Source organism: Macaca thibetana, chromosome 4 (genome assembly GCF_024542745.1).
Source record: "Macaca thibetana thibetana isolate TM-01 chromosome 4, ASM2454274v1, whole genome shotgun sequence".
NCBI classification, from domain to species: domain Eukaryota; kingdom Metazoa; phylum Chordata; class Mammalia; order Primates; family Cercopithecidae; genus Macaca; species Macaca thibetana.
The window spans coordinates 144,159,983-144,181,546 of NC_065581.1; the positions used below are offsets into that span (position 1 = coordinate 144,159,983).

At 36.7% G+C, this 21,564-nt stretch overlaps 1 protein-coding gene across 4 annotated transcripts in view; it reads left to right on the forward strand.

Annotated features, from left to right (window-relative positions):
* The window catches only part of TBC1D32 (TBC1 domain family member 32), a 223,988-nt gene that overhangs the window by 137,440 nt on the left and 64,984 nt on the right, over positions 1-21,564 (forward strand). For all 4 annotated transcript variants that reach the window (XM_050788740.1, XM_050788739.1, XM_050788738.1 and 1 more), the window contains 3 exons: positions 1,277-1,399; positions 5,773-5,881; positions 6,732-6,825. In XM_050788740.1, coding sequence (XP_050644697.1) covers positions 1,277-1,399; positions 5,773-5,881; positions 6,732-6,825 — 326 coding nt within the window. The remainder of the gene's footprint in view (positions 1-1,276; positions 1,400-5,772; positions 5,882-6,731; positions 6,826-21,564) is intronic.

A 21,564-nucleotide genomic window follows, 5' to 3' on the forward strand; every position in this document is an offset into this window, starting at 1 on the left:
CTCCCAGCATTCTCATCATATTATCTTTGTTTGAACACTTTTTAATCATAGAATTTTTAAACATATAAAAAATGTAGTGAATGGTATAATCTTTCATGTGCCCATCACTCATCTTTATTATCAGTATTTCACCAGTCTTGTTTCATCTCCCTCCCTCCACATACATTTTTTTTTCTTAAGTACTTTAAAGCAAATTTCAGATATGCTGTTTTACATATAAAACATTCAGTGCATATCTCTAATAAGTAAGGACATGTTTTAAAAAATGAAACAAAAAAACCCTCACCATTGTGCCATTGTTACATCTAACAAAATTAACAATATTTTCCTGATCTCATCTCTTAATACTCCCATATTTTCTTGTGTGATTTAAAAATGCACTTTTAAAGTTTGCTTGAATCAAGATCAAAACAAAATCTTGACATTTGGTCTTTTTTTAATTTTTTTATTTTATTTTATTTTATTTTATTTTATTTTATTTAACTTGTAAGAGTTTCTTTTCCCCTCTGTTTTTTAAGACTTTTTGTTTTCTGAACAAATAATATATAAGTAATGTGTAGGATTCTCAAAACTCTGAATTTGATTGACTGTTTTCTCCTTATGGTGTTTTTAAATATGTTTCTCTAATGCTTGTGATTCCCATAAACTGATAATAAGATGTATAGGATTGATTAGATTGAGGTTCAGTTTCCTGGGCAAGAGTACTTCATAGACGGTGCACTGTGTGTGTCCTCTTGCATTATAATAGGAGACACATGATTTCTGTTTGTATCTTTTGATAATATTAAGATAGCTAAGTGGGCTTAGGTGTTCTCAGCTTGATCTGACAATTATAAAATTAGCCATTGACATTTTATCTAATGAACATTTTCTAGATTGGCAGCAAAATGATGATTCTATCATAACTTTGGTAATTAACTGCTGAATAAAAAGTTATGGCAATTTAGAGTTTTTCTGGATTTGCTAATGTTCTCTGATGAATTTTTAAATTAAGTGGCAGTTGAGAGGAAAATTTACTATTTATGTAGATTTAGATACATTTTTAAAAATCTGGATTAGAAATTATCCATGGTCTTTTAAAAACACTCAGTAAGAACAACTTTTGAAGAGGAGATTACTATTCTAATTGATTAAAAATATATCTGAAATAACTAAATGATACTTCCTGTAAGATTTATATTTTGATGTACAGGTATTACTTTGAGACATCAAGGATGTACTTATGCTTTTGGGACATATTTTACACAATCTACTTTTATTTTTCTTTTTTACATAGGTTATTAAGTGTGATATGCTGTGATCTGGACACTCTTCTCCTGTTAGAGGCTCAGTATCAGGTATCTGAAATGTTATTAAATGCTCAAGAAGAAAATATCTTGGAGACTTCAGAGAGCAACAGGTAAAAATGGGTAATTAAAACACAGTAATAGCAGTTTTCTTTAATGATGTTTCGTTAAGACAGTAATTTTTGATATAGTTTAATATTTTTCTGCTCTCTAAATCCAATCAATTTAAATAACAGAATACAAAGCAACTAAAGTGTAAATGTCACAGAAAGATTGTGATAGAAGTGTTTGGAGAGTGCTTGCAGAGTACTGCTTTCAAAGTCTGTTGCTTTTGTTGTGCGCACGTGCGCGCGCTTGTGTGTGTGCACGCGTGTATGTGGTACATAAAATTTTAGGTAAGACCTAACTTTATTAATGGTTCCTTAAGACTGTATCACCTTTTAATTCAGTATCGTAAGATGACCCATTGAACAAAATTTTTGATTTTGTGTCCTTTGCAGAGGCACTCTTTTCTCTGTCCTCTTAATTATGTTAGTTCATAGTCATAAATTCTGATTATTTCCAAAATGAGGTTATGGTAATATCCTGATAATTTTTTTTCATTAATAAATCACACTTGCCATTACCTCAGTTTGGCCGACTGTTGTCAAATACACACTCAATAGCTGGCATTGCCTTTCTGTCTGTAATTAATTTTAAAAAAGAGTATGTCTCATCTTAGCCAGGTCTTGGAAAATTATTATGGAGTATATTACTTGATACTCTAGGTTTTATGTAGAAGGAAAAGATTAACAGCTGCAGAGTATGGAAGCTGCTCACAAGTAACATTTAGATTTTGAATTTATTTATTTATTTATTTATTTATTATACTTTAAGTTCTAGGGTACATGTGCATAACGTGCAGGTTTGTTACATATGTATACTTGTGCCATGTTGGTGTGCTACACCCATCAACTCATCAGCACCCATCAACTCGTCATTTATATCAGGTATAACTCCCAATGTAATCCCTCCCCCCTTCCCCCTCCCTATGATAGGTCCCGGTGTGGGTGTGTGATGTCCCCCTTCCCGAGTCCAAGTGATCTCATTGTTCAGTTCCCACCTATGAGGGAGAACATGCAGTGTTTGGTTTTCTGTTCTTGTGATAGTTTGCTAAGAATGATGGTTTCCAGCTGCATCCATGTCCCTACAAAGGACACAAACTCATCCTTTTTTATGGCTGCATAGTATTCCATGGTGTATATGTGCCACATTTTCTTTTTTTTTTTTTCTTGCAACTTAATTGTTCACTTTATTTTTTTTTAAATTTATTTAGTATTATTATACTTTAAGTTGTAGGGTACATGTGCATAACGTGCAGGTTTGTTACATATGTATACTTGTGCCATGTTGGTGTGCTGCACCCATCAACTCGTCATTTACATCAGGTATAACTCCCAATGCAATCCCTCCCCCCTCCCCCCTCCCCGTGATAGGCCCCGGTGTGTGATGTTCCCCTTCCCGAGTCCAAGTGATCTCATTGTTCAGCTCCCACCTATGAGTGAGAACATGTGGTGTTTGGTTTTCTGTTCTTGTGATAGTTTGCTGAGAATGATGGTTTCCAGCTGCATCCATGTCCCTACAAAAGACACAAACTCATCCTTTTTTATGGCTGCATAGTATTCCATGGTGTATATGTGCCACATTTTCTTAATCCAGTCTGTCACTGATGGACATTTGGGTTGATTCCAAGTCTTTGCTATTGTGAATAGTGCCGCAATAAACATACATGTTCATGTGTCTTTATAGCAGCATGATTTATAATCCTTTGGGTATATACCCAGTAATGGGATGGCTGGGTCATATGGTACTTCTAGTTCTAGATCCTTGAGGAATCGCCATACTGTTTTCCATAATGGTTGAACTAGTTTACAATCCCATCAACAGTGTAAAAGTGTTCCTGTTTCTCCACATCCTCTCCAGCACCTGTTGTTTCCTGACTTTTTAATTTTGAATTTAAGGTACCAGGTTTAAAACTTAAGAAAACCTTGACTGAAAATATGATTGTTGAAGTCACTATAGAAATAATGCGTGTCCTAATTCCATTTATTTAAATGCAGTAATATTGATCTAGGAAAGTATTCTTTAACTAATGTCATTATGTCTCCATCAATTTTTTGCTGTCTAGCAAAGAGAACTTAAAATGAAAAGTGAATTTAGCTTTTGTATTTTAAGAAATACATTGATTTTTGTATATGGTATAAGGAGGGGGTCCAGTTTCAATTTTCTGCATATGGCTAGCCACTTCTCCCAGCACCATTTATTAAGTAGGGAATCCTTTCCTCATTGCTTGTTTTTGTCAAGTTTGTAAAAGATCAGATTGTTGTAGAGGTTCGGCCTTATTTCTGGGTTCTCTGTTCTGTTCGATTGGTCTATATGTCTGTTCTTGTAGCAGTACCATGCTATTTTGGTTACTGTAGACTTGTAGTATAGTTTGAAGTCAGGTAGTGTGATGCTTCCAGCTTTGTTCTTTTTGCTTAGGATTGTGTTGACTGTTCAAGCTCTTTTTTGGTTCCATGTGAATTTTAAAATAATTTTTCTCATTCTGTGAAGAATGTCAATATAGTTTAATAATAATAGCATTGAATCTATAAATTGCTTTGGGTGGTATGGTCACTTTCTCAATATTGATTCTTCCTGTTCATGTGCATGGAACATTTTTCCATTTGTTTGTGTCATCTCTGATGTCTTTGAGCAGTGGCTTGTAGTTCACCTTGAAGAGGTCCTTCACTTCTCTTGTTAGCTGTAGTTCTAGGTATTTTATTCTTTTTGTGACAGTTGTGAACAGGAGTTCATTTATAATTTGGCTCTTGGCTTGCCTGTTGGTGGTGTATAGGAATGCAAGCGATTTTTGCATGTTGATTTTGTATCCTGAGACTTTGCTTATCAGCTTAAGAAGCTTTTGGGCTGAGATGATGGGGTTTTCTAGATAGAGGATCATATCATCTACAAATATAGTTTGACTTCCTCTCTTCCTATTTGAATGTACATTATTTCTTTCTCTTACCTGATTGCCCTGGCTAGAATTTCCAATACTATGTTTAATAGGAGTGGTGAGAGAAGGCACCCTTGTCTTGTGCCAGATTTCAAGGCTAACGCTTACAGCTTTTGCTTATTTAGTATGATACTGTCTGTGGGTTTGTCATAAATGTAAAACCCACTTAAACGTAAAATCTAAAACTATAAAAACCCTAGAAGAAAATCTAGGCCATGCCATTCAGGGCGTAGTCATGGGCAGAGATTTCATGAGGAAGATGCCAAATGTGATGGTAACAAACACAAAAACTGACAAATGGGATCTAATTAAACTAAAAAGCTTCTGCACAGCAAAAGAAACTATCATCAGAGTGAACAGACAACCTACAGAATAGGGAAAACTTTTTGCATTCTGGCTATCTGACAAAGATCTCACAAGGCCTAATATCCAGCATGTACAAGGAACGTAAACAAATTTACAAGAAAAAAGCAAGCAGTCCCATTAAAAAGTGGGCAAAGGACATGACCAAATGCTTCTCAAACGAAGATGTACATGTGGCCAACAAACACAGGAGAAAAAGTTCAACATCACTGATCATTAGAGAAATGCAAATCAAATCCACAATGAGATGTCATCTCGCACCAATCAGAATGGCTATTATTAAAAAGTCAAAAAACAACAGATACTGGCATGGTTGTGGAGATCAAGGAATGCTTTTACGCTGTTGGGAGTGTAAATTAGTTCAACCATTTTGGAAGACAGTGTGGCAATTCCTCAAAGACCTAAAGACAGACATAGCATTTGACCTAGCAATCTCATTACTGGATATATACCTAAAATAATATAAATCCTTCTCTTAGACAGATACAGGCACACTTACGTTCATTGCAGCACTGTTCACAATAGCAAAGACACAGAATCAACACAAATGCCCATCAGTGATAGAAAATGTGATAGATATATAGCATGGAATACTATGCAGCCATAGAAAGGATCATGTCCTTTGCAGGGACATGAATGGAGCTGGAGACCATTATCTTCAGTAAACTAACATAGGAATGGAAAACCAAATACTCCAGGTTCTCACTTATAAGTGGGAGCTGGATGATGAGAACATATGGACACATGGTAGGGAACAACACACACTGGGGCCTGTTAAAGGGTGAAGCTGGGAAGGAGAGAGAGCATCAGGAAGAATAGCTCATGGATGCTGGACTTAATACCTGGGTGATGGGATGATCTGTGCAGCAAACCACCATGGCGCACGTTTACCTATGTAACAAACCTGCACATCCTACACATGTACCCCGAACTTAAAAAACTTAAAAATATAAATGTTAAATGAAGCAAAGAAAAAGAAAAACATTGATAAATATTTCTGCCTTTTTTCTTTACAATTCAGAGACTTGATTTAAAAATTAACACATTCAATCAAAGGGATGACAAAGGTGATATATTTATTTTTTTCAGGGACTTTATAATTGATGGCTTATCAGTGGAGAGAAATCATGTTCTTGTTAGAATAAATCTTGTTGGTGGGCCATTGGAACGAATTTTGCCTCCAAGGATACTCGAAAAGGTGAGTGTGGGGCAAAGAGAAGTGGGGTGTGTTTTTCTGACATATTTTGAAGCAAGATAGCCAATTCAAAGTCACCCTAAATTTTACCTCTTAAATGTCTGCATCACAGAGTTGAACTTATTACTTGAGAATATTTAGGATGTAAATAAATACTTTCAAACTAAAATAATATTTTTGATGTCTAGGGGTCATGAATGCTAAAGTAGGGTAAGTATTGCTTACATGTGTAGTAGAGTAGGTATTGTTTTATTAAAAAGTTGTCAGTTTTCTTGTGTGCCTTTGAATATTTTACTTTCAATGTCTTTCTTGTTCATGATACTTAACTTTTATTATTAAATGACATATTATTTTTTATTTTATTGGAAACATTGAGTACCTCTCCTTCCATCAATATTCAAGTATGGGTTTCTCATGGAGGTTTTTCATTTGTTTTCATTGTTGTTAAGAACCTTCTTGCTTTGACTGTTACTCTGGGAAAGATAAGATAGAAATGATTAACAGTACAACGAAAAGTTTTGTGGAAAAAACCACAGGTTTCTTTTGAAGATTACAATTTTCATTTTATGGAAAAAAAAAAAAAGAGTAAATTTATCATTATCAATTCTGCTTGCTACAAGTTACCATATGTTTGTCCTCAGTACTAATTTAATGTTTCTGTTACAGCTTGTTTTAATGGTTACCCATTGGAATATTGAAGTATAGTACCAAATAGCTTTTGGTTAATTGGACAACAATTGTAGAATTTATGAGCAAGAAAAGCCAGTTTAAGTTAATAATATTTCAGATAGCTTTAAAATTCAATATTATTTTAGACCACTTCCTAAAGTCATTTGTCTTGCTTCTTTTTTAGAGTGATAATCCATATCCTTGGCCAATGTTTTCATCATATCCTTTGCCAAACTGCTATCTGTCAGACATTACAAGAAATGCTGGCATAAAACAAGGTAAAATATTTACCATCAAATGCTGTGTTATTTTTAAAGCTTTTGTTATAATTTGAAAAAAATAAAATATTAAGGAAGATGAATACTGACTGCATTTAGCATGTATACATGTGTGTATTTATGCCTATTTCTTTGTATTTTTTTCCTCATGTTTCTTACTAACTTGGTACAGTCATGTGCTGCATAATGACATTTTGGTTAATGATGGACCAAGTGTACAAATGTGGTCTTATAAGATTATTATACCACATTTTTACTGTACCTTTTAAAAACTTTGTTTAGATGCGCAAATACCATTATGCTGCAATTGCCTACAGTATTCAGTACAGTAAATGCTGTATAGGCTTCTAGCCTAGGAGCAATAGGCTACACCATGTAGGCTAGGTGTAGAGTAGACTATACCCTCTAGGTTTGTGTAAGATCACTCTACAGTGTTCACAAAGTGACAAAATTGCTTGAGGATGCAATTCTCAGAATATATTCTCATTGTTAAGCAATGCATGACTATTTGTATGAGGCTAATAATTCTTCTTTCTTGTTGCTAAGGTGTTGCTGATCTGTCCAGTAGCAACAGCTGTTTGATTAAAAAAAAAATAATAGTTTTTGATTTGTGAATTAATTCTGGTTATGTCTCAACAGAGTAGTATTTTTTAGTAACTGCTGTGTGCTATACACGGGTCTTGTATACTCAACAACTGAAATTAGTGAAGATTATGGTTCCCACTTTTGTGGAGTCATGAATTCTTTACAGAATGCATTCAAGTAATTAGATAATTGACTAGCAGTACCATGTGATGGGAACTAAATAGAAAATGTGTAGCCTGCTAGGATAGTACATAAGCAGGATACTCTTCCAAAGAAGAATATGTATATAATGAGGCATGTAGTTTAAATATGTATTTTCTGGATAATAGAAGAGCAGTTTTTCTTTTTGGCAGAGGAAACAGCAGAGGAGCTGGAAGAAGCAAATTATAGTCAGAGAACTGTGGTAGTTGAACAATGTCTAAGATTTGAAATTTGACAGCAAGAGTGACAGGAAGTAAGACTGAACATGTAAGCCCAGCCATAAGACCAGTGGAGATCAAACTCAGGTGTTTAGACATTATCTTACAAGCCACTAAAATTCAAACAGAATTTTTAGGCTAGAGAATTCTAAGATGAAAGATGAAGCTACATGGCCTGTCTGCAGGCCACCACTCAAACTCTACCTACTGGATAGAAGCCCAAATTACAACACCAAAAACATTTTGCCAGTATACAGTGCTTGTGACGCTTAAGGCAAAAATTCAGCCACAAATAAAGATTCTGTATGGAGTTATAGCTCTCTGAAAGCACCCAGAAACAAAACCAACTGAGTATACTCAACTTACCTCACAGTTAAAGGAACACCAGCCCTCCATATGTCTATTCAAAAAGCCAGAGTGTCCTCTTACCTCCAGCCAAATGCACTAGTCTCCCAGCAATGGTTCTTAACCAGATTGAAGGCAATGAAATGACAGACCTAGGATTCAGAATCTGACTGGTAAGGAAGATCATTGAGATCCAGGAGAAAGTTGAAACCCAGTCCCAGAAATCCAAGGAATCCAGTGCGGTGATCCAGGAGCTAAAAGAAAAAGTAGCCGTTTCAAGAAAGAACTAAACTGAATCTCTGGAATTGAATAATTCACTTTAAGAATTTCATAATTAGTCATAAAGCATAGTCAGAAGTATTAACAGCAGAATAGACCAAGCTAGGGAAAGAATCTGAAAGCTTGAAGACTGGTTCTTAAATCAACTAGTCAGACACAAAGAAAAAATAATTTAAAAAATGACAAAACTTCCAAGAAATATGGGATTATGTAAAGAGACCAAATCTATGACTCATTGGCATTCTTGAGAGGGAAGGAGAGAGTGTAAGTAACTTGGAAAACATTCGAGATCCATCAAAATTTTCCCAATTTTGCTAGAGGTGTAGACATAAGAATTTAAGAAATATGGAGATCACCTGCAAGATACTATACAAGATGACCATCCCCAAGGCACATAGTTATCAGATTTACTAAAGTCATTGCAAAAGAAATAACTTAAAGGCAGCCAGAGAGAAAGGTCAGGTCACCTACAAAGGGAACCTCATCATGCTAGCAACAGGCTTTTCAGCAGAAACCTTAAAGCCAGAAGAGATTAGAGGCCTATTTTCAGCATTTTTAAGGTAAAGAAATGTCAACCAAGAATGTAATATCCCACCAAACTCAGCTTCAGGGTAAAGGAAATATAAAATCCTTCTCAGACAAGCAACTACTAAGGGAATTCATTACTACCAGACCAGCCTTACAAGAGGTCATTAAAGGAGTGCTAAACATGGAAATGGAAGATCAAAACCTGCTACCACAAAAACACACTAAAACACATAACCCACGGACAGTATAAAGCAATTACACCATCAAGTCTATGAAACAACCAACTGCCAACACAATGACAGGATCAAAATCTCACATATCATTACTAATACCCTGAATGTAAATGGCCTAAACACCCCACTTAAAAGGCATAGAGTGGCAAGCTGGATAAAAAGATACGACCCAACTGTCTGCTGTCTTCAAGAGACACATCTCACATGTAATGGCACTCACAGGCTCAAAGGGATGCAGAAAGACAACCACACAAACGGAAAACAAAAAAGAGCAGGTTTTGCAGTTCTTGTATCAGATAAAATAGACTTTTAACTAACCACAATCAGGAAGAACAAAAAAGGCCATAACATAATGATAAAGTGTTCAAGTAAACAATATGACTTAGCTATCCTATATACATATGGACTCAACATAAGAGCACTCGAATTCACAAAACAAGCTTTTCTTGACACAGGAAAATACTTATGTGCCCCCTAAATAATAGTGATGGACTTCAACACCCCATTGACAACATTAGGCAGATCACTGAGGCAGAAAATTCCACAAAGATATTATGGAATTAACTTGATACTTGATGAATAAGACCTAATAGGTATCCAAAGAATACTCCACCTAATAATGACAGAATATACATTCTTGTCATCTACACATGGAACATATTCTATGATTGACCGTATAGTTGGCCGTAAAACAAATCTCAGTGAATTTTTAAAAATGATGTCAAGCACACTCTGAGGCCACAGTGCAATAAAAAATGGAAATTAATACCAAGAAGATCTCTCAAAACTATGCAAAAACATGGAAATTAAACAACTAGCTCTTTATAACCCTTGAGTGAACAATGAAATTAAGTCAGAAATAAAAACTTTCTTTGCAATTGATCAAAATAGAGACATAACTTACTAAAATCAAATTTGCTGAGATAAGTTTATAGTCCTAAGGCTTTCATCAAGAGGTTAGAAAGACCTTAAATTAATGACCTAACATCATACCTAGAGGAAATAGGGGAAAAAAAAAAAACCCATCTGACTTCAGAGTTGGCAGAAGAAAATAAATAATTAAAAGAAAAACTGAATGAAATTGTGACACAAACGTCCAGAAAAAGAAGATAAATGGGACCAATAATTGATTTTTCAAAAGGAAAAACAAGATAGACTGCTAACTAGATTAACAAAGAAGATCCAAATAAGCACAGTCAAAAATGGCAAAGATGACATTACAACTGATCCCACAGAAATACAAAAGATCAAAATACAAAGAGACTATTATGAACACCTCAATGCACACAAACTAGAAAGTCTGTAGGGTATTGATAAGTTCCTGGACACACAATATCCTAAGATTGAACCAGGAAGAAAGTAAAATCTTGAACGTACCAATAACAAGTTTCAAAACTGAATCAGTAATACAAAGCCTACCAACCAAAAAAAGCCTGGGACCAGATGGATTCATACAGAATTCTACTAGATGCATAAAAAACTGATAGCAGTCCTTCTGAAACTATTCCAAAAAGTCGAAGAGGAGGAGTTTCTTTATAACTTATTTTACAAAGCCAATATTATCCTGATACCAAACTCTGACAGAGACAACAAAAAAGAAACTTTGGACAAAATATTCTTGATGAACATAGGCAAAAAAAATCTCAACAAAATACTAGCAAACCAAATCCAGCAGCATATTTTTATCAAGCAGCAAAAGTTAATTCACCACAAGTTAGACTTCACTCCTGAGATGCAAGGTTGGTTCATCATATGCAAATCAATGAATGTGATTCACCACATAAACAGAATCAAAAACAAAAACTACATTACCATTTCAATAGACACAGAAAAAAGCCCTCAATAAAATCCAACATCTCCTCATGATAAAAACCCTCAATAGGCTAGGCATAAAGGAACATATCTAAGAGCCATCTATGACAAATCCACAGCTAACATCACAGCGTTATACTGAATGGGAAAAAACTGGAATCATTCCCTTTGAGAACTGAAAAAAGACAACTATGCCTACTCTCACTACACTTGTTCAACATAGTACTGAAAGTGCTTGCTAGAACAATTAGGCAAGAGAAAGAAAGAAAAACATCCAAATAGGAAAAGAAGAAGTTAAACTATCTCCCCTTGCTGATGATACAATTCTATACATAGAAAACCCTAAGGATTCTGACAAAAGGCCCCTAGGAATGGTAAATGATTTCAGTAAAATTTCAAGATACAAAATCAATGAACAAAAGTCAGCTTTTCTATACAACAGTATAGATTGAAAGCCAAATCATGAACACAATCCCATTTGCAATAGCCATACACACACACACACACACACACACACACAAACATGCACATACAAAATAAAGCCTAGGAATACATCTAAGAAATGATGGGAAGGAGTTCTACAAGGAGAACTACAAACGTTGCTGAAAGAAATCAGAGATGACATGAATAAATGGAAAAATATTTCCTGCTCATAGATTGTAGGAATCAATATTGTTAAAATGGCCATACTCCCCAAAGCAATTTATAGATTCAGTGTTATCCCTATTAAAATACAAGTATCATTTTTCACAGAATTACCTGACTTCAAACTATACTATAAGGCGAAAGTAACCAACATGGCATGTTACTGGTGGAGAAACAGACACATAGACCAATAAAACAGAATAGAGAACTGAGAAACAAGCCTGCACACTTACTACCATCTGATCTTCAACAAAATTGACAAAAACAAGCAATGGAGAAAGGACTTCCTATGCAAGTAATGGTGCTTGGATAGCTGGGTAGCCACTTGCAGAAGAATGAAATTAGACCCCTACCTTACCATATACAAAAATTAACTCAAGATGGATTAATGATTTGCATTTAAGATCTCAAACTATAAAATTCGTAGAAGAAAATCTGGAAAACACCCTTCTTGACGTAGTCTTTGGCAAAGAACTTATGGCTAAGTTCCCAAAAGCCATTGTAACAAAAACAAAAATTGAAAGTGCGACCTAATTAAAAAGCTTCTGCACAGCAAAAGTAATTACCAACAGAGTAAACAGGCAACATGCAGAGTAGGAGAAAATGTTCACAAACTATTAATCTGAAAAAGGTCTAATATCAAGAATCTAACAGGGCCTTGAACAAATCAACGAGTAAAAAACAAATAATCCAGTTACCTGACAAGATGGCCAAATAGGAACAGCTCCGGTCTGCAGATCCCAGTGAGACCAATGCAGAAGGTGGGTGATTGCTGCATTTCCAACTGAGGTACCCGGTTCATCTCACCGGGACTGGTTAGACAGTGGGTGAAGCCCACGGAGGGTGAACAGAAGCAGGGTGGGGCATTGCCTCACCCAGGAAGCTCAAGAGGTTGGAGAACTCCCTCCCCTAGTAAAGGGAAGCCATTAGAGACCGTGCCATGAAGGACGGTGCTATCCGGCTCAGATACTATGCTTTTCCCACAGCCTTCACAACCCAGAGACTAGGAGATTCCCTCGAGTGCCTACACCACAAAGCAACCATTTGGGCAGACACCGAACTAGCTGCAGGAGGGGTTTTTTTTTTTTTTTTTTTTGTACCCCAGTGTCTCCTGGAACACCATTGAGACAGAACCATTCACTTCCCTGGAAAGGGGGCTCAAGCCAGGGATCCAAGTGGTCTTGCCCAGTGGATCCTACCTCCATGGAGCCCAACAAGCTAAGATCCACTGGCTTGAAATTCTTGCTACCAATACAGCAGTCTGAAGTCGACCTGGTATACTCGAGCTTGGTGCAGGGAGGGGCGTCCACCTTACTAAGGCTTGAGTGGTGGTTTTCTCCTCACAGTGTAAACCAAACTGCCTGGATGTTTGGACTGGGCAGAGCCCGCCTCAGTGCCTCAAAGCCCCTGTAGCCACACTGCCTCTCTGGATTCCTCCTCTCTGGGCAGGGCATCTCTGAAAGAAAGGCAGCAGCCTCAGTCAGGTGCTTGTAGATAAAACTCCCATCTCCCTGAGACAGAGCCCCAGCGGGAAGGGGTGTCTGTGGGCGCAGCTATAGCAGCCTTAAACATTCCTGCTTGCTGGCTCTGAAGAGAGCAGTGGATTTCCCAGCACAGTGCTTGAGCTCTGCTAAGGGACGGACTGCCTCCTCAAGTGGGTCCCTGACCCCATACCTCCTGATGGGGAGAAACCTCACAGCAGGGTTCAACAGACACCTCATACAGGAGAGCTCCAGCTGGCATCTGGTGGGTGCCCTTCTAGGAGGAAGATTCCAGAAGAAGGAACAGGCAGCAATTTTTGCTGTTCTGCAGCCTCCAATGGTGATACCCAAGCAAACAAGGCCTGCAGTGGACCCCCAGCAAACTCCAGCAGATGTGCAGAAGAGGGGTCTGTTAGAAGGGAAACTAACGAACAGAAAGCAATAGCATCAACATCAACAAGAAGGACCAAGCAAAAACTCCATCCCAAGATCACCAACAGCAAAGACCGAAGATAAATCCACAAAGATGAGGAAAAACCAGTAAAAACAGCTGACAAGTCCAAAAACCAGAGCGCCTTTTCTCCTGCAAAAGATTTCAACTCCTCGCCAGCAAGGAAACATAACTTTGGACAGAGAATGAGTTTGACAGATTGACAGAAGTAGGCTTCAGAAAGTGAGTAATAACAAACTCCTCCAAGCTAAAGGAGCACTTTCTAACCCAATGCAAGGAAACTAAGAACCTTGATAAAAGGTTACAGTAATTGCTACTAGACTAACCAGTTATGAGAACATAAATGACCTGATGGAGCTGAAAAACACAGCACGAGAAAATTGTGAAGCATGCACGAGAAAATTGTGAAGCATACACAAGTATCGGTAGCCGAATCAATCAAGCAGAAGAAAGTATATCAAGGATTGAAGATGAGCTTCATGAAATAAAGCATGAAGACAGGATTAGAGAAAAAAGAATGAAAAGGAATGAACAAATCCTCCAAAAAATATGGGACTATGAGAAAAGACCAAACCTACATTTGACCAGTGTGCCTGAAAGTGGTGGGGAGAATGGAACCAAGTTGGAAAACACTCTTCAGTATATACCCAGGAGAACTTCCCCAACCTAGCAAGACAGGCCAACATTCAAATTCAGGAAATACAGAGAACACCACAAAGATGCCTGGCCAACATGGTGAAACCACGTCTTTACTAAAAATACAAACATTAGCTGGGCATGGTGCCATGTGCCTGTAATCCCAGCTACCTGGGAGGCTGAGGCAGGAGAATTGCTGGAACCTGGCAGGTGGAGGCTGCAGTGAGCCGAGAGAGTGTCACTTTACTCCAGCCTGGGTGACAGAGTGAGACCCCATCTAAAAAAAAAAAAAGAAAAAAGAAATAGGAATGCTTTTACACTATCAGTCAGAGTGTAAACTTCAACCATTGTGGAAGACAGTGTAGCAATTCCTCAAGGATCTAGAACTAGAAATAGCATTTGACCCAGCAATCCCATTAGTGGGTATATACCCAGAGGATTTTAAGTCATTCTATTATAAAGACACATATGTTTATTGCAGCACTGTTCACTATAGCAAGGACTTGAAACCAACCCAAATGCCCATCAATGATAGACTGGATAAAGAAAATGTGGCACATGTACACCATGGAATACTATGCAGCCATAAAAAAGAATTAGTTCATGTCTTTTTCAGGGACATGGATGAAGCTGGAAACTATTATTCTCAGCAAACTAACACGGGAACAGAAAATCAAACACTGCATATTCCCACTCATAAGTGGGAATTGAACAATGAGAACATATGGGCACAGGGAGGGGAACATCACACACTGAGGCCTTTCAGTGGATGGAATGCAAGGGGAGGGATAGCATTAGGAGAAATACGTAATGTAGATGACAGGTTGATGAGTGCATCAAACCACCATGGCACATTTATACCTATGTAACAAACCTGCACGTTCTGTATATGTATCCCAGAACTTAAAGCATAATCAAACCAACCAACAAACAAATATTGCAATTAAAAAATGGGCAAAGGACATGGACAGATACTTCTCAAAAAAAAAAATATACAGGTGGCAAAAATAACATGAAAAATGCTCACCATCACTAATCATCAGATAAATGCAATCAAATCAACAGATACTATCTCACACCAGTCAGAATGGCAATTACTAAAAAAGTCAAAAAATAACAGATGTTGGTGGGGCTTCAGAGAAAAGAGAACACTTACACACTTTTGGTGCAAATGCAAATTGCTTCAGCCACTGTGGAAAGCATTCTAGAAATTTCTCAAAGAACTTAAAACAGAACTGCCCTTCAACCTAGCAATCCCACTACTGACTATATACCCAAAGGAAAATAACTCATTCAATCAAAAACACACATGCACTCGCATTTGCATTGCAGCTGTTCACAATAGCAAAGACATGGAATCAACATAGGCACCCAACAATTGTGGACTGGATAAAGAAAATATGGTACATATTCACCATGGAATACTACACAGCCATAAAAAGGAATGAAATCATGTCCTTTGCAGCAACATGGTTACAGTTGGAGGCCATTATTCTAAGTGAATTAATGCAAGAACAGAAAACCAAATACTGCGTATTCTCATAAGTGGGAGCTAAACATTGAAAACACATATACATAAAGATAGAAACAATATACACTAGGGACTACTAGATAGGGGGATGGAGGGAGGAAGGGGGAGCATGGGATGAAAAGCTACCGTTGGCTGCTGTGCTCATCACCTAAGTGACAGGACCATCCATATCCCAAACCTCACTGTCGCTCAATATACCCATATAGCAACCCTGAACATATTTCCCCTGAATCTAAAATTTAAAAAATAAAAATAAGAAAATTAGGTTAATTGAACACTTTTGAGTAGAAGAATATCATATTAGTTCCTAGGAATCAGTGCTCAGAGAAGTATAATTTTACTCTCTCTCTACCCTTATCAGTGATTCAGGAAAAGGAGTAATAATAGTTTCTCTGTGTAACCCAGAATATAACTGCAGATGACTGACTTAGGCACGAATATACTGCTGCCAGTATACCCAGTGTAGTGTGTCTCCAGGTTACTTTTCTAGTCTCCTAGATGACTGTTTTCAAAATTTCTGTCTTCTCAAACCTTCCTCTCCTTCCCCATGCTTCGTTTAGTTAGTAGCCATGTTTCCTATTTTATCAATGATGTAGAAATAGCCAATAAAGAGCTTCCATGTGTTCCTGAGGCATATCAACTCACTTAACTACATCTGTGCCAATTTAGGCTGTCTAGTATTATCATAAATGAACTGCCAGTGTGACTTGTGAAAACCAATTTCTCTATTTGTGCATTACATTCCATCTGGTTTCTTCTGAAAGATTTTGCTTCTAACAGTTCTCCCTTTTTCTTTTCTCCCTTTTTCTGCATCTCCAGACTACTGGTCAGCACTGTAGATTCTGGACACACCAGCCTCTATAATCACATGAGCCAGTGACTTATAATAAATCTCCTTCTATATATATATACAAATTCTATTGGTTCCGTTTCTTGGAGAACCCTGTAATACAGTTGGTTTTTAGCATCTATAGCATAGTGTGATGGAAGGCATCCATCCTTCACATCAGTCTTCAACTAGCATTACCTCACTTTTGATCTTGCCTACCCAGCTTTGTTCACTTTCAAGGCTTTAAACTGTTTTCTCTCTCCAGCTAGAGCCTCCACACCTGTCTGTTCTACTTGCCCTGTGTCTACTCTTTAGCCTCTCCAAATCAGTCATTTAATCTCTCTCTTCATTCAACTTTATACAGACCGTTAACCCATTAACCCTTTTCTGGTTGTTATTGAATCCTATTCAGGTAGATCTCCTTGAACCAGGACTACTGTATTATCATCAGTCTCCTGAGTGAACCTGATTTTTACCACTGTAATTTTTAAAATTATTTTATTTTTTAATTGACAAGTATTCTATATATTTATCAGGTACAACATGTTTTGAAATATGTGTACATTGTAGAATGGCTAAATTCAACCAGTTAACATATGCATAGTCTCACATGCTTATTTTTCTGATGATAATATTTCAAATTGCTTTCTTGGCAATTTTCAAATATATAATACGTTGTTAATAACATAGTCACCATGTTGTACAATAGACATCTTAAAACATATTCCTTTCCTGTAACTGAAATTTTGTATCCTTTGACCGTCTCCCCCAACACCCTGCCCTCCAGCTTCTGGTAACCTATCTATGCCCCGTTTCTATGAGTTTAAATTTTTCAGTTTACACATAAGTGAGATTATAGAGTGTTTGTCTTTCTGTACCTAGGTTATTTTACCAAACACAGTGTACTCAAGGTTCATCCATGTTGTCACAAATGATAGGATTTCTCTCTTTTTAAAGCCTGAACTCCCTCTTTATTATCATTTTTTGGCTTGGGGCATCTTTACTTATCTTTTCCATATGCCAACAAGCGTGGTGTTTATTCTCTTATATTTAAAATATCTTCTCTTGGACATACTTTCCCCTCACTAAAATCTCACTTCTGGCCTTCCTTTTACTTCGGAATTCCTTGAAGGAGTTATCTGAGTATTCCTGTTACTCTCTTTCCATTCTCTCTTGGACCCACTGCAAGCTAATCAGGCTTTCACCCTAATACTCCACTGGCATTCAGCCTACTGGTCGGATCTCAGTCCTCATCACCTAGCAGTATCACTCAAACCTGCCCTCTTTTTTGAAACAATTTCTTCATTTGACTTCCAGAAAATACTCGTTTGGTTTTCCTCCTGCATCTCTGATGAATTCTTCTTTTGTCTCATTTGTTGGATCTTTCAAATTCTCTAACATTTAAACTTTGGAATGCTCCATACTCAGTTCTCAGTTGTCGTCTTCTTTTTCTAGCTACATTACTGTTGTGAGGATCTCATGACTGAAATACTATCCAATATGCTGATGGCTGTCAGATTTATATCTCTAATACCTATCTTTGCCTTGAACTCATATCTCATATGTTAAATTGTCTCCTTGACATTTCTCCTAGTAAGTTGAATATATATATATCAAACTTAATATGTCTCGGATAAATTTTTAATACTCCCCCAAAATTTGTTCCTTTGGCATTTTCTCTCCTTTCAGAAATGGCAACTGTTTGCTTCCAGTTCTTCAGACAATAAACCTAACGGCATTCATGCACTTGTCTCTGTCTTTATACCCCACATCTAATCTGTCAGCAAATCTTGACTCTACATATCTAAAATAAAACCACTCTCACTCATCTACTACCACGCTCATCTCTCACCTGTTGCAGTGTCCTGCCAAGTGTTTAGTCTATTCTCAACACAACAGCCAGAGGGATGCTGCTGAAACATGGGTTAGATCATATTACTTTGCTAATCGAAATCCTTCAATGACTTCCCTGTAGCTTACAAGGCCCAACACATTTGTGACATCTTTACTGGCATGTGCTCTGTTTTAGGGAGTGTAGTACTATCTTAAGCCTTATTGAATTGCTTGTTTTCCCACCATACTGGACAGGAACTCTTACTCTCTTTCTGTTTGATTCTAAAGTACAAGTGTTTGAATAAGACATTATTCCCAATTTAAAACTAGTACCTGATACTTCCTTGTAATAAGAGTGATCCTGATATTATTGTGGTTCTTGTTAAGGAAGAGAGTATGATCTAGGCAGCAATAGATAGCCTGGGAAGAGATTTTTACAGAGATTTAGTCAATTCATAACGACTGTATCTCATTCTGATATTGCTGATATCTGTGTCACTCACCATATACTCTTAGCAGAAAATGGGAAAGTCAGAAGTATGTCCAGCTTCATTTTGTACCTAGGAGAGTATAGTGATGCTTTCTCTGTGAACTCAATGAAAAAAAAAATAGAGCTAAATGTGTTTCTAACAGGTACGTGTCTGGTTAAATACTGTTAAATAAAGCTAAACATTAATAGTGCACTTTTAAGAATACTATGCATAAGGTAGTAATATTTAAGACACCAAAGTTATTTTGACAGCAAGAGTCATCTACTTTCCATTCTTGTTTTGTGATTCACATGTGATGATTCACAGATTTCGTAAGGTGTTAGTTTAGTCATCATTTGCACTGCACAATTTTGGGATATAATTTCATTGTTGTGGGAAAAAAAATCACTTCAGTTGTGTGCACATGGTGACATCCTCTTCATTTGTCTCCCAGCTTCTAGATTTATTCTGTTTGCTACAGTTAGCATCTCATCTGTTAAATTGCCTCTTGTTAGCTCATTGGCATCAGTGTTAAGTGTTAGATGATTCTTCTTCATCTATAAATAAGAATTTTGAGACATCATTTGGCTCAATTATTTTTCTTTATGAACATATTTAGGATGACCATATTAAAATGTAAGTGGCCATTTAAAAGCTATTGATCTATACATTCTCTGTGTATATATATGTATACATATGTGTGTATATGTACACTTGAATACATGTATATGAGTATATGTATAGATCATCACACACAAAAACATTCACTTCCATATGGTAGAAATAATTTCTACTTAGAATATCATTTCTCTGTTACCTGAGGGTGTAGATAGGTAGTATAATATGTACTAGTGTTATAACTTATAGTACTAATGTTATAGTTAGTACTATAATATAAGCACCAGTTATATGTACTAGTGTTATAACTTACTGCCTCTGCAAAAGACAAAAAAGAGGCAAACAGATTGGATGGAAAAGAAGAGTCGTACTATGGTCAAAAGCAAGTACCAGAATGTTAGGAGCTTTTAAGGTGAACTACTGGAGACTGCCTTATAATGCCCTTCTATATGGAACAAGAAGGTAGTAAAATAGTAATTTAATTTCTTTTGTTTTTGTTTTTCTGAGCTAAAATTAGATTTCCCAGGAGTTATTACCCCATTGGCCAGTCCACTTTACTATGTTGCATTTCAACGTGCTCAGAATGAGGACTTCTTTCTCAGAGGAGTATGGGAAATTCAGAACTTACATATAGAAAATTAAAAATCGCTTGAGGAATTGGATAGCATACTCCAGTCATTGAAAGCATCACAGAGACACATCTCAAGAAGATGAGATGTTTGTTGTTCTTATTTCCCCATCTAGCTTCCTATATTCATTTCATCACTTAAAAATACTTTTATAATGTTTATTCAGGATGACCTATAAAATAATCAGCAATCTAAATTACATCTATATCCTATATATCTTACTACTGTAGAATTTCTATCTTTATCAAGAAAACTTTTGGATGTATATTTACTCAGTTGAGGCTGCTAACTTTAAAGAGGAAAGTAATTTTTCTGGTCATTTTGTGTATGTTTCTAGTGCTACTAATGAGACCAATAGAGCAACCGAAGTGTGGTGCTGACTCACAAGGTTACTGGCAGTCATGCCACTTGGCATTAGATTGCCTTTCTCTGATCTTATGCATAAACATTCATGCTGAGTCTGTCCTGCAGACACTGGCTGAGTGACAGATGACAGGAGTACTTAGACAAAGGTATCCAGTGAAAGAGTGGACTAGGAGACTGTCAGCACTAGGGGTCAAAAGAGTTTGCAGCCCCCCTAAAGCCGGCAATGCTCGCATTTATTTAGTACAGATTTAATGACAAAGGCTTGGAGCAAACACAATCTGTGGGTAATAAACATTGTTGACCCCTCGAGTAGAGAGCAGTCTTGTGCATGAATGATCAAAGGTCGGTTTTAGGACAATATAAGTAAACAAGCTGTCTAGATAAACTCCTCTACATTCCCTTGTTATTTGCTTTTTGCTATTAGCTAAAGGTAAGAGGATTAGGCTGCCTTTAGCCATAACCTTTTCCTAAAGCTTTTGCAAAACCTCTGGCTTTTTAAGAAAGTCTGTGTTTTTGCTATAACTGTTGTTTTTACAACTTTTCCCACCACCCTGACCGAACTCCTACACATTCATGCCTAAGTTAATGTGTGAACATGCATTTCATTTCTCTTCAGTATACCTAGAATGGAATTGCTGGATTATATGATAATCTATGTTTAATCATTTGAGCAGCTGACATAAATTATTTTCTATATCTCTTCATCTGGCCTTTTGATCTAACTATTCCAGTGGCTATGAAGTGGTATCTCATTGTGATTTTGATTTGTATTTTGCTGATGACTTTTCATGTGCTTATTGGCCATTTGGTATCTTCCTTTGAGAAGTGACTGTTCCATCACTTTGGCCACTTTTAATTTAGTTGTCTTTTAATAATTGAGTTGTAAGAGCACTTTATTTATTCTAGATACAAGTTTCTTATAGACATTAGGCTTATGCCTTTGATCCTTTGTTCCTGATACTCCCTTTTCCTGGAATACTAATTCCTACTCTTCCCATTGGTAGTCCTGTTTAAACCTTTTGAATTTAGTCTAAATGTCACTTCTTCAG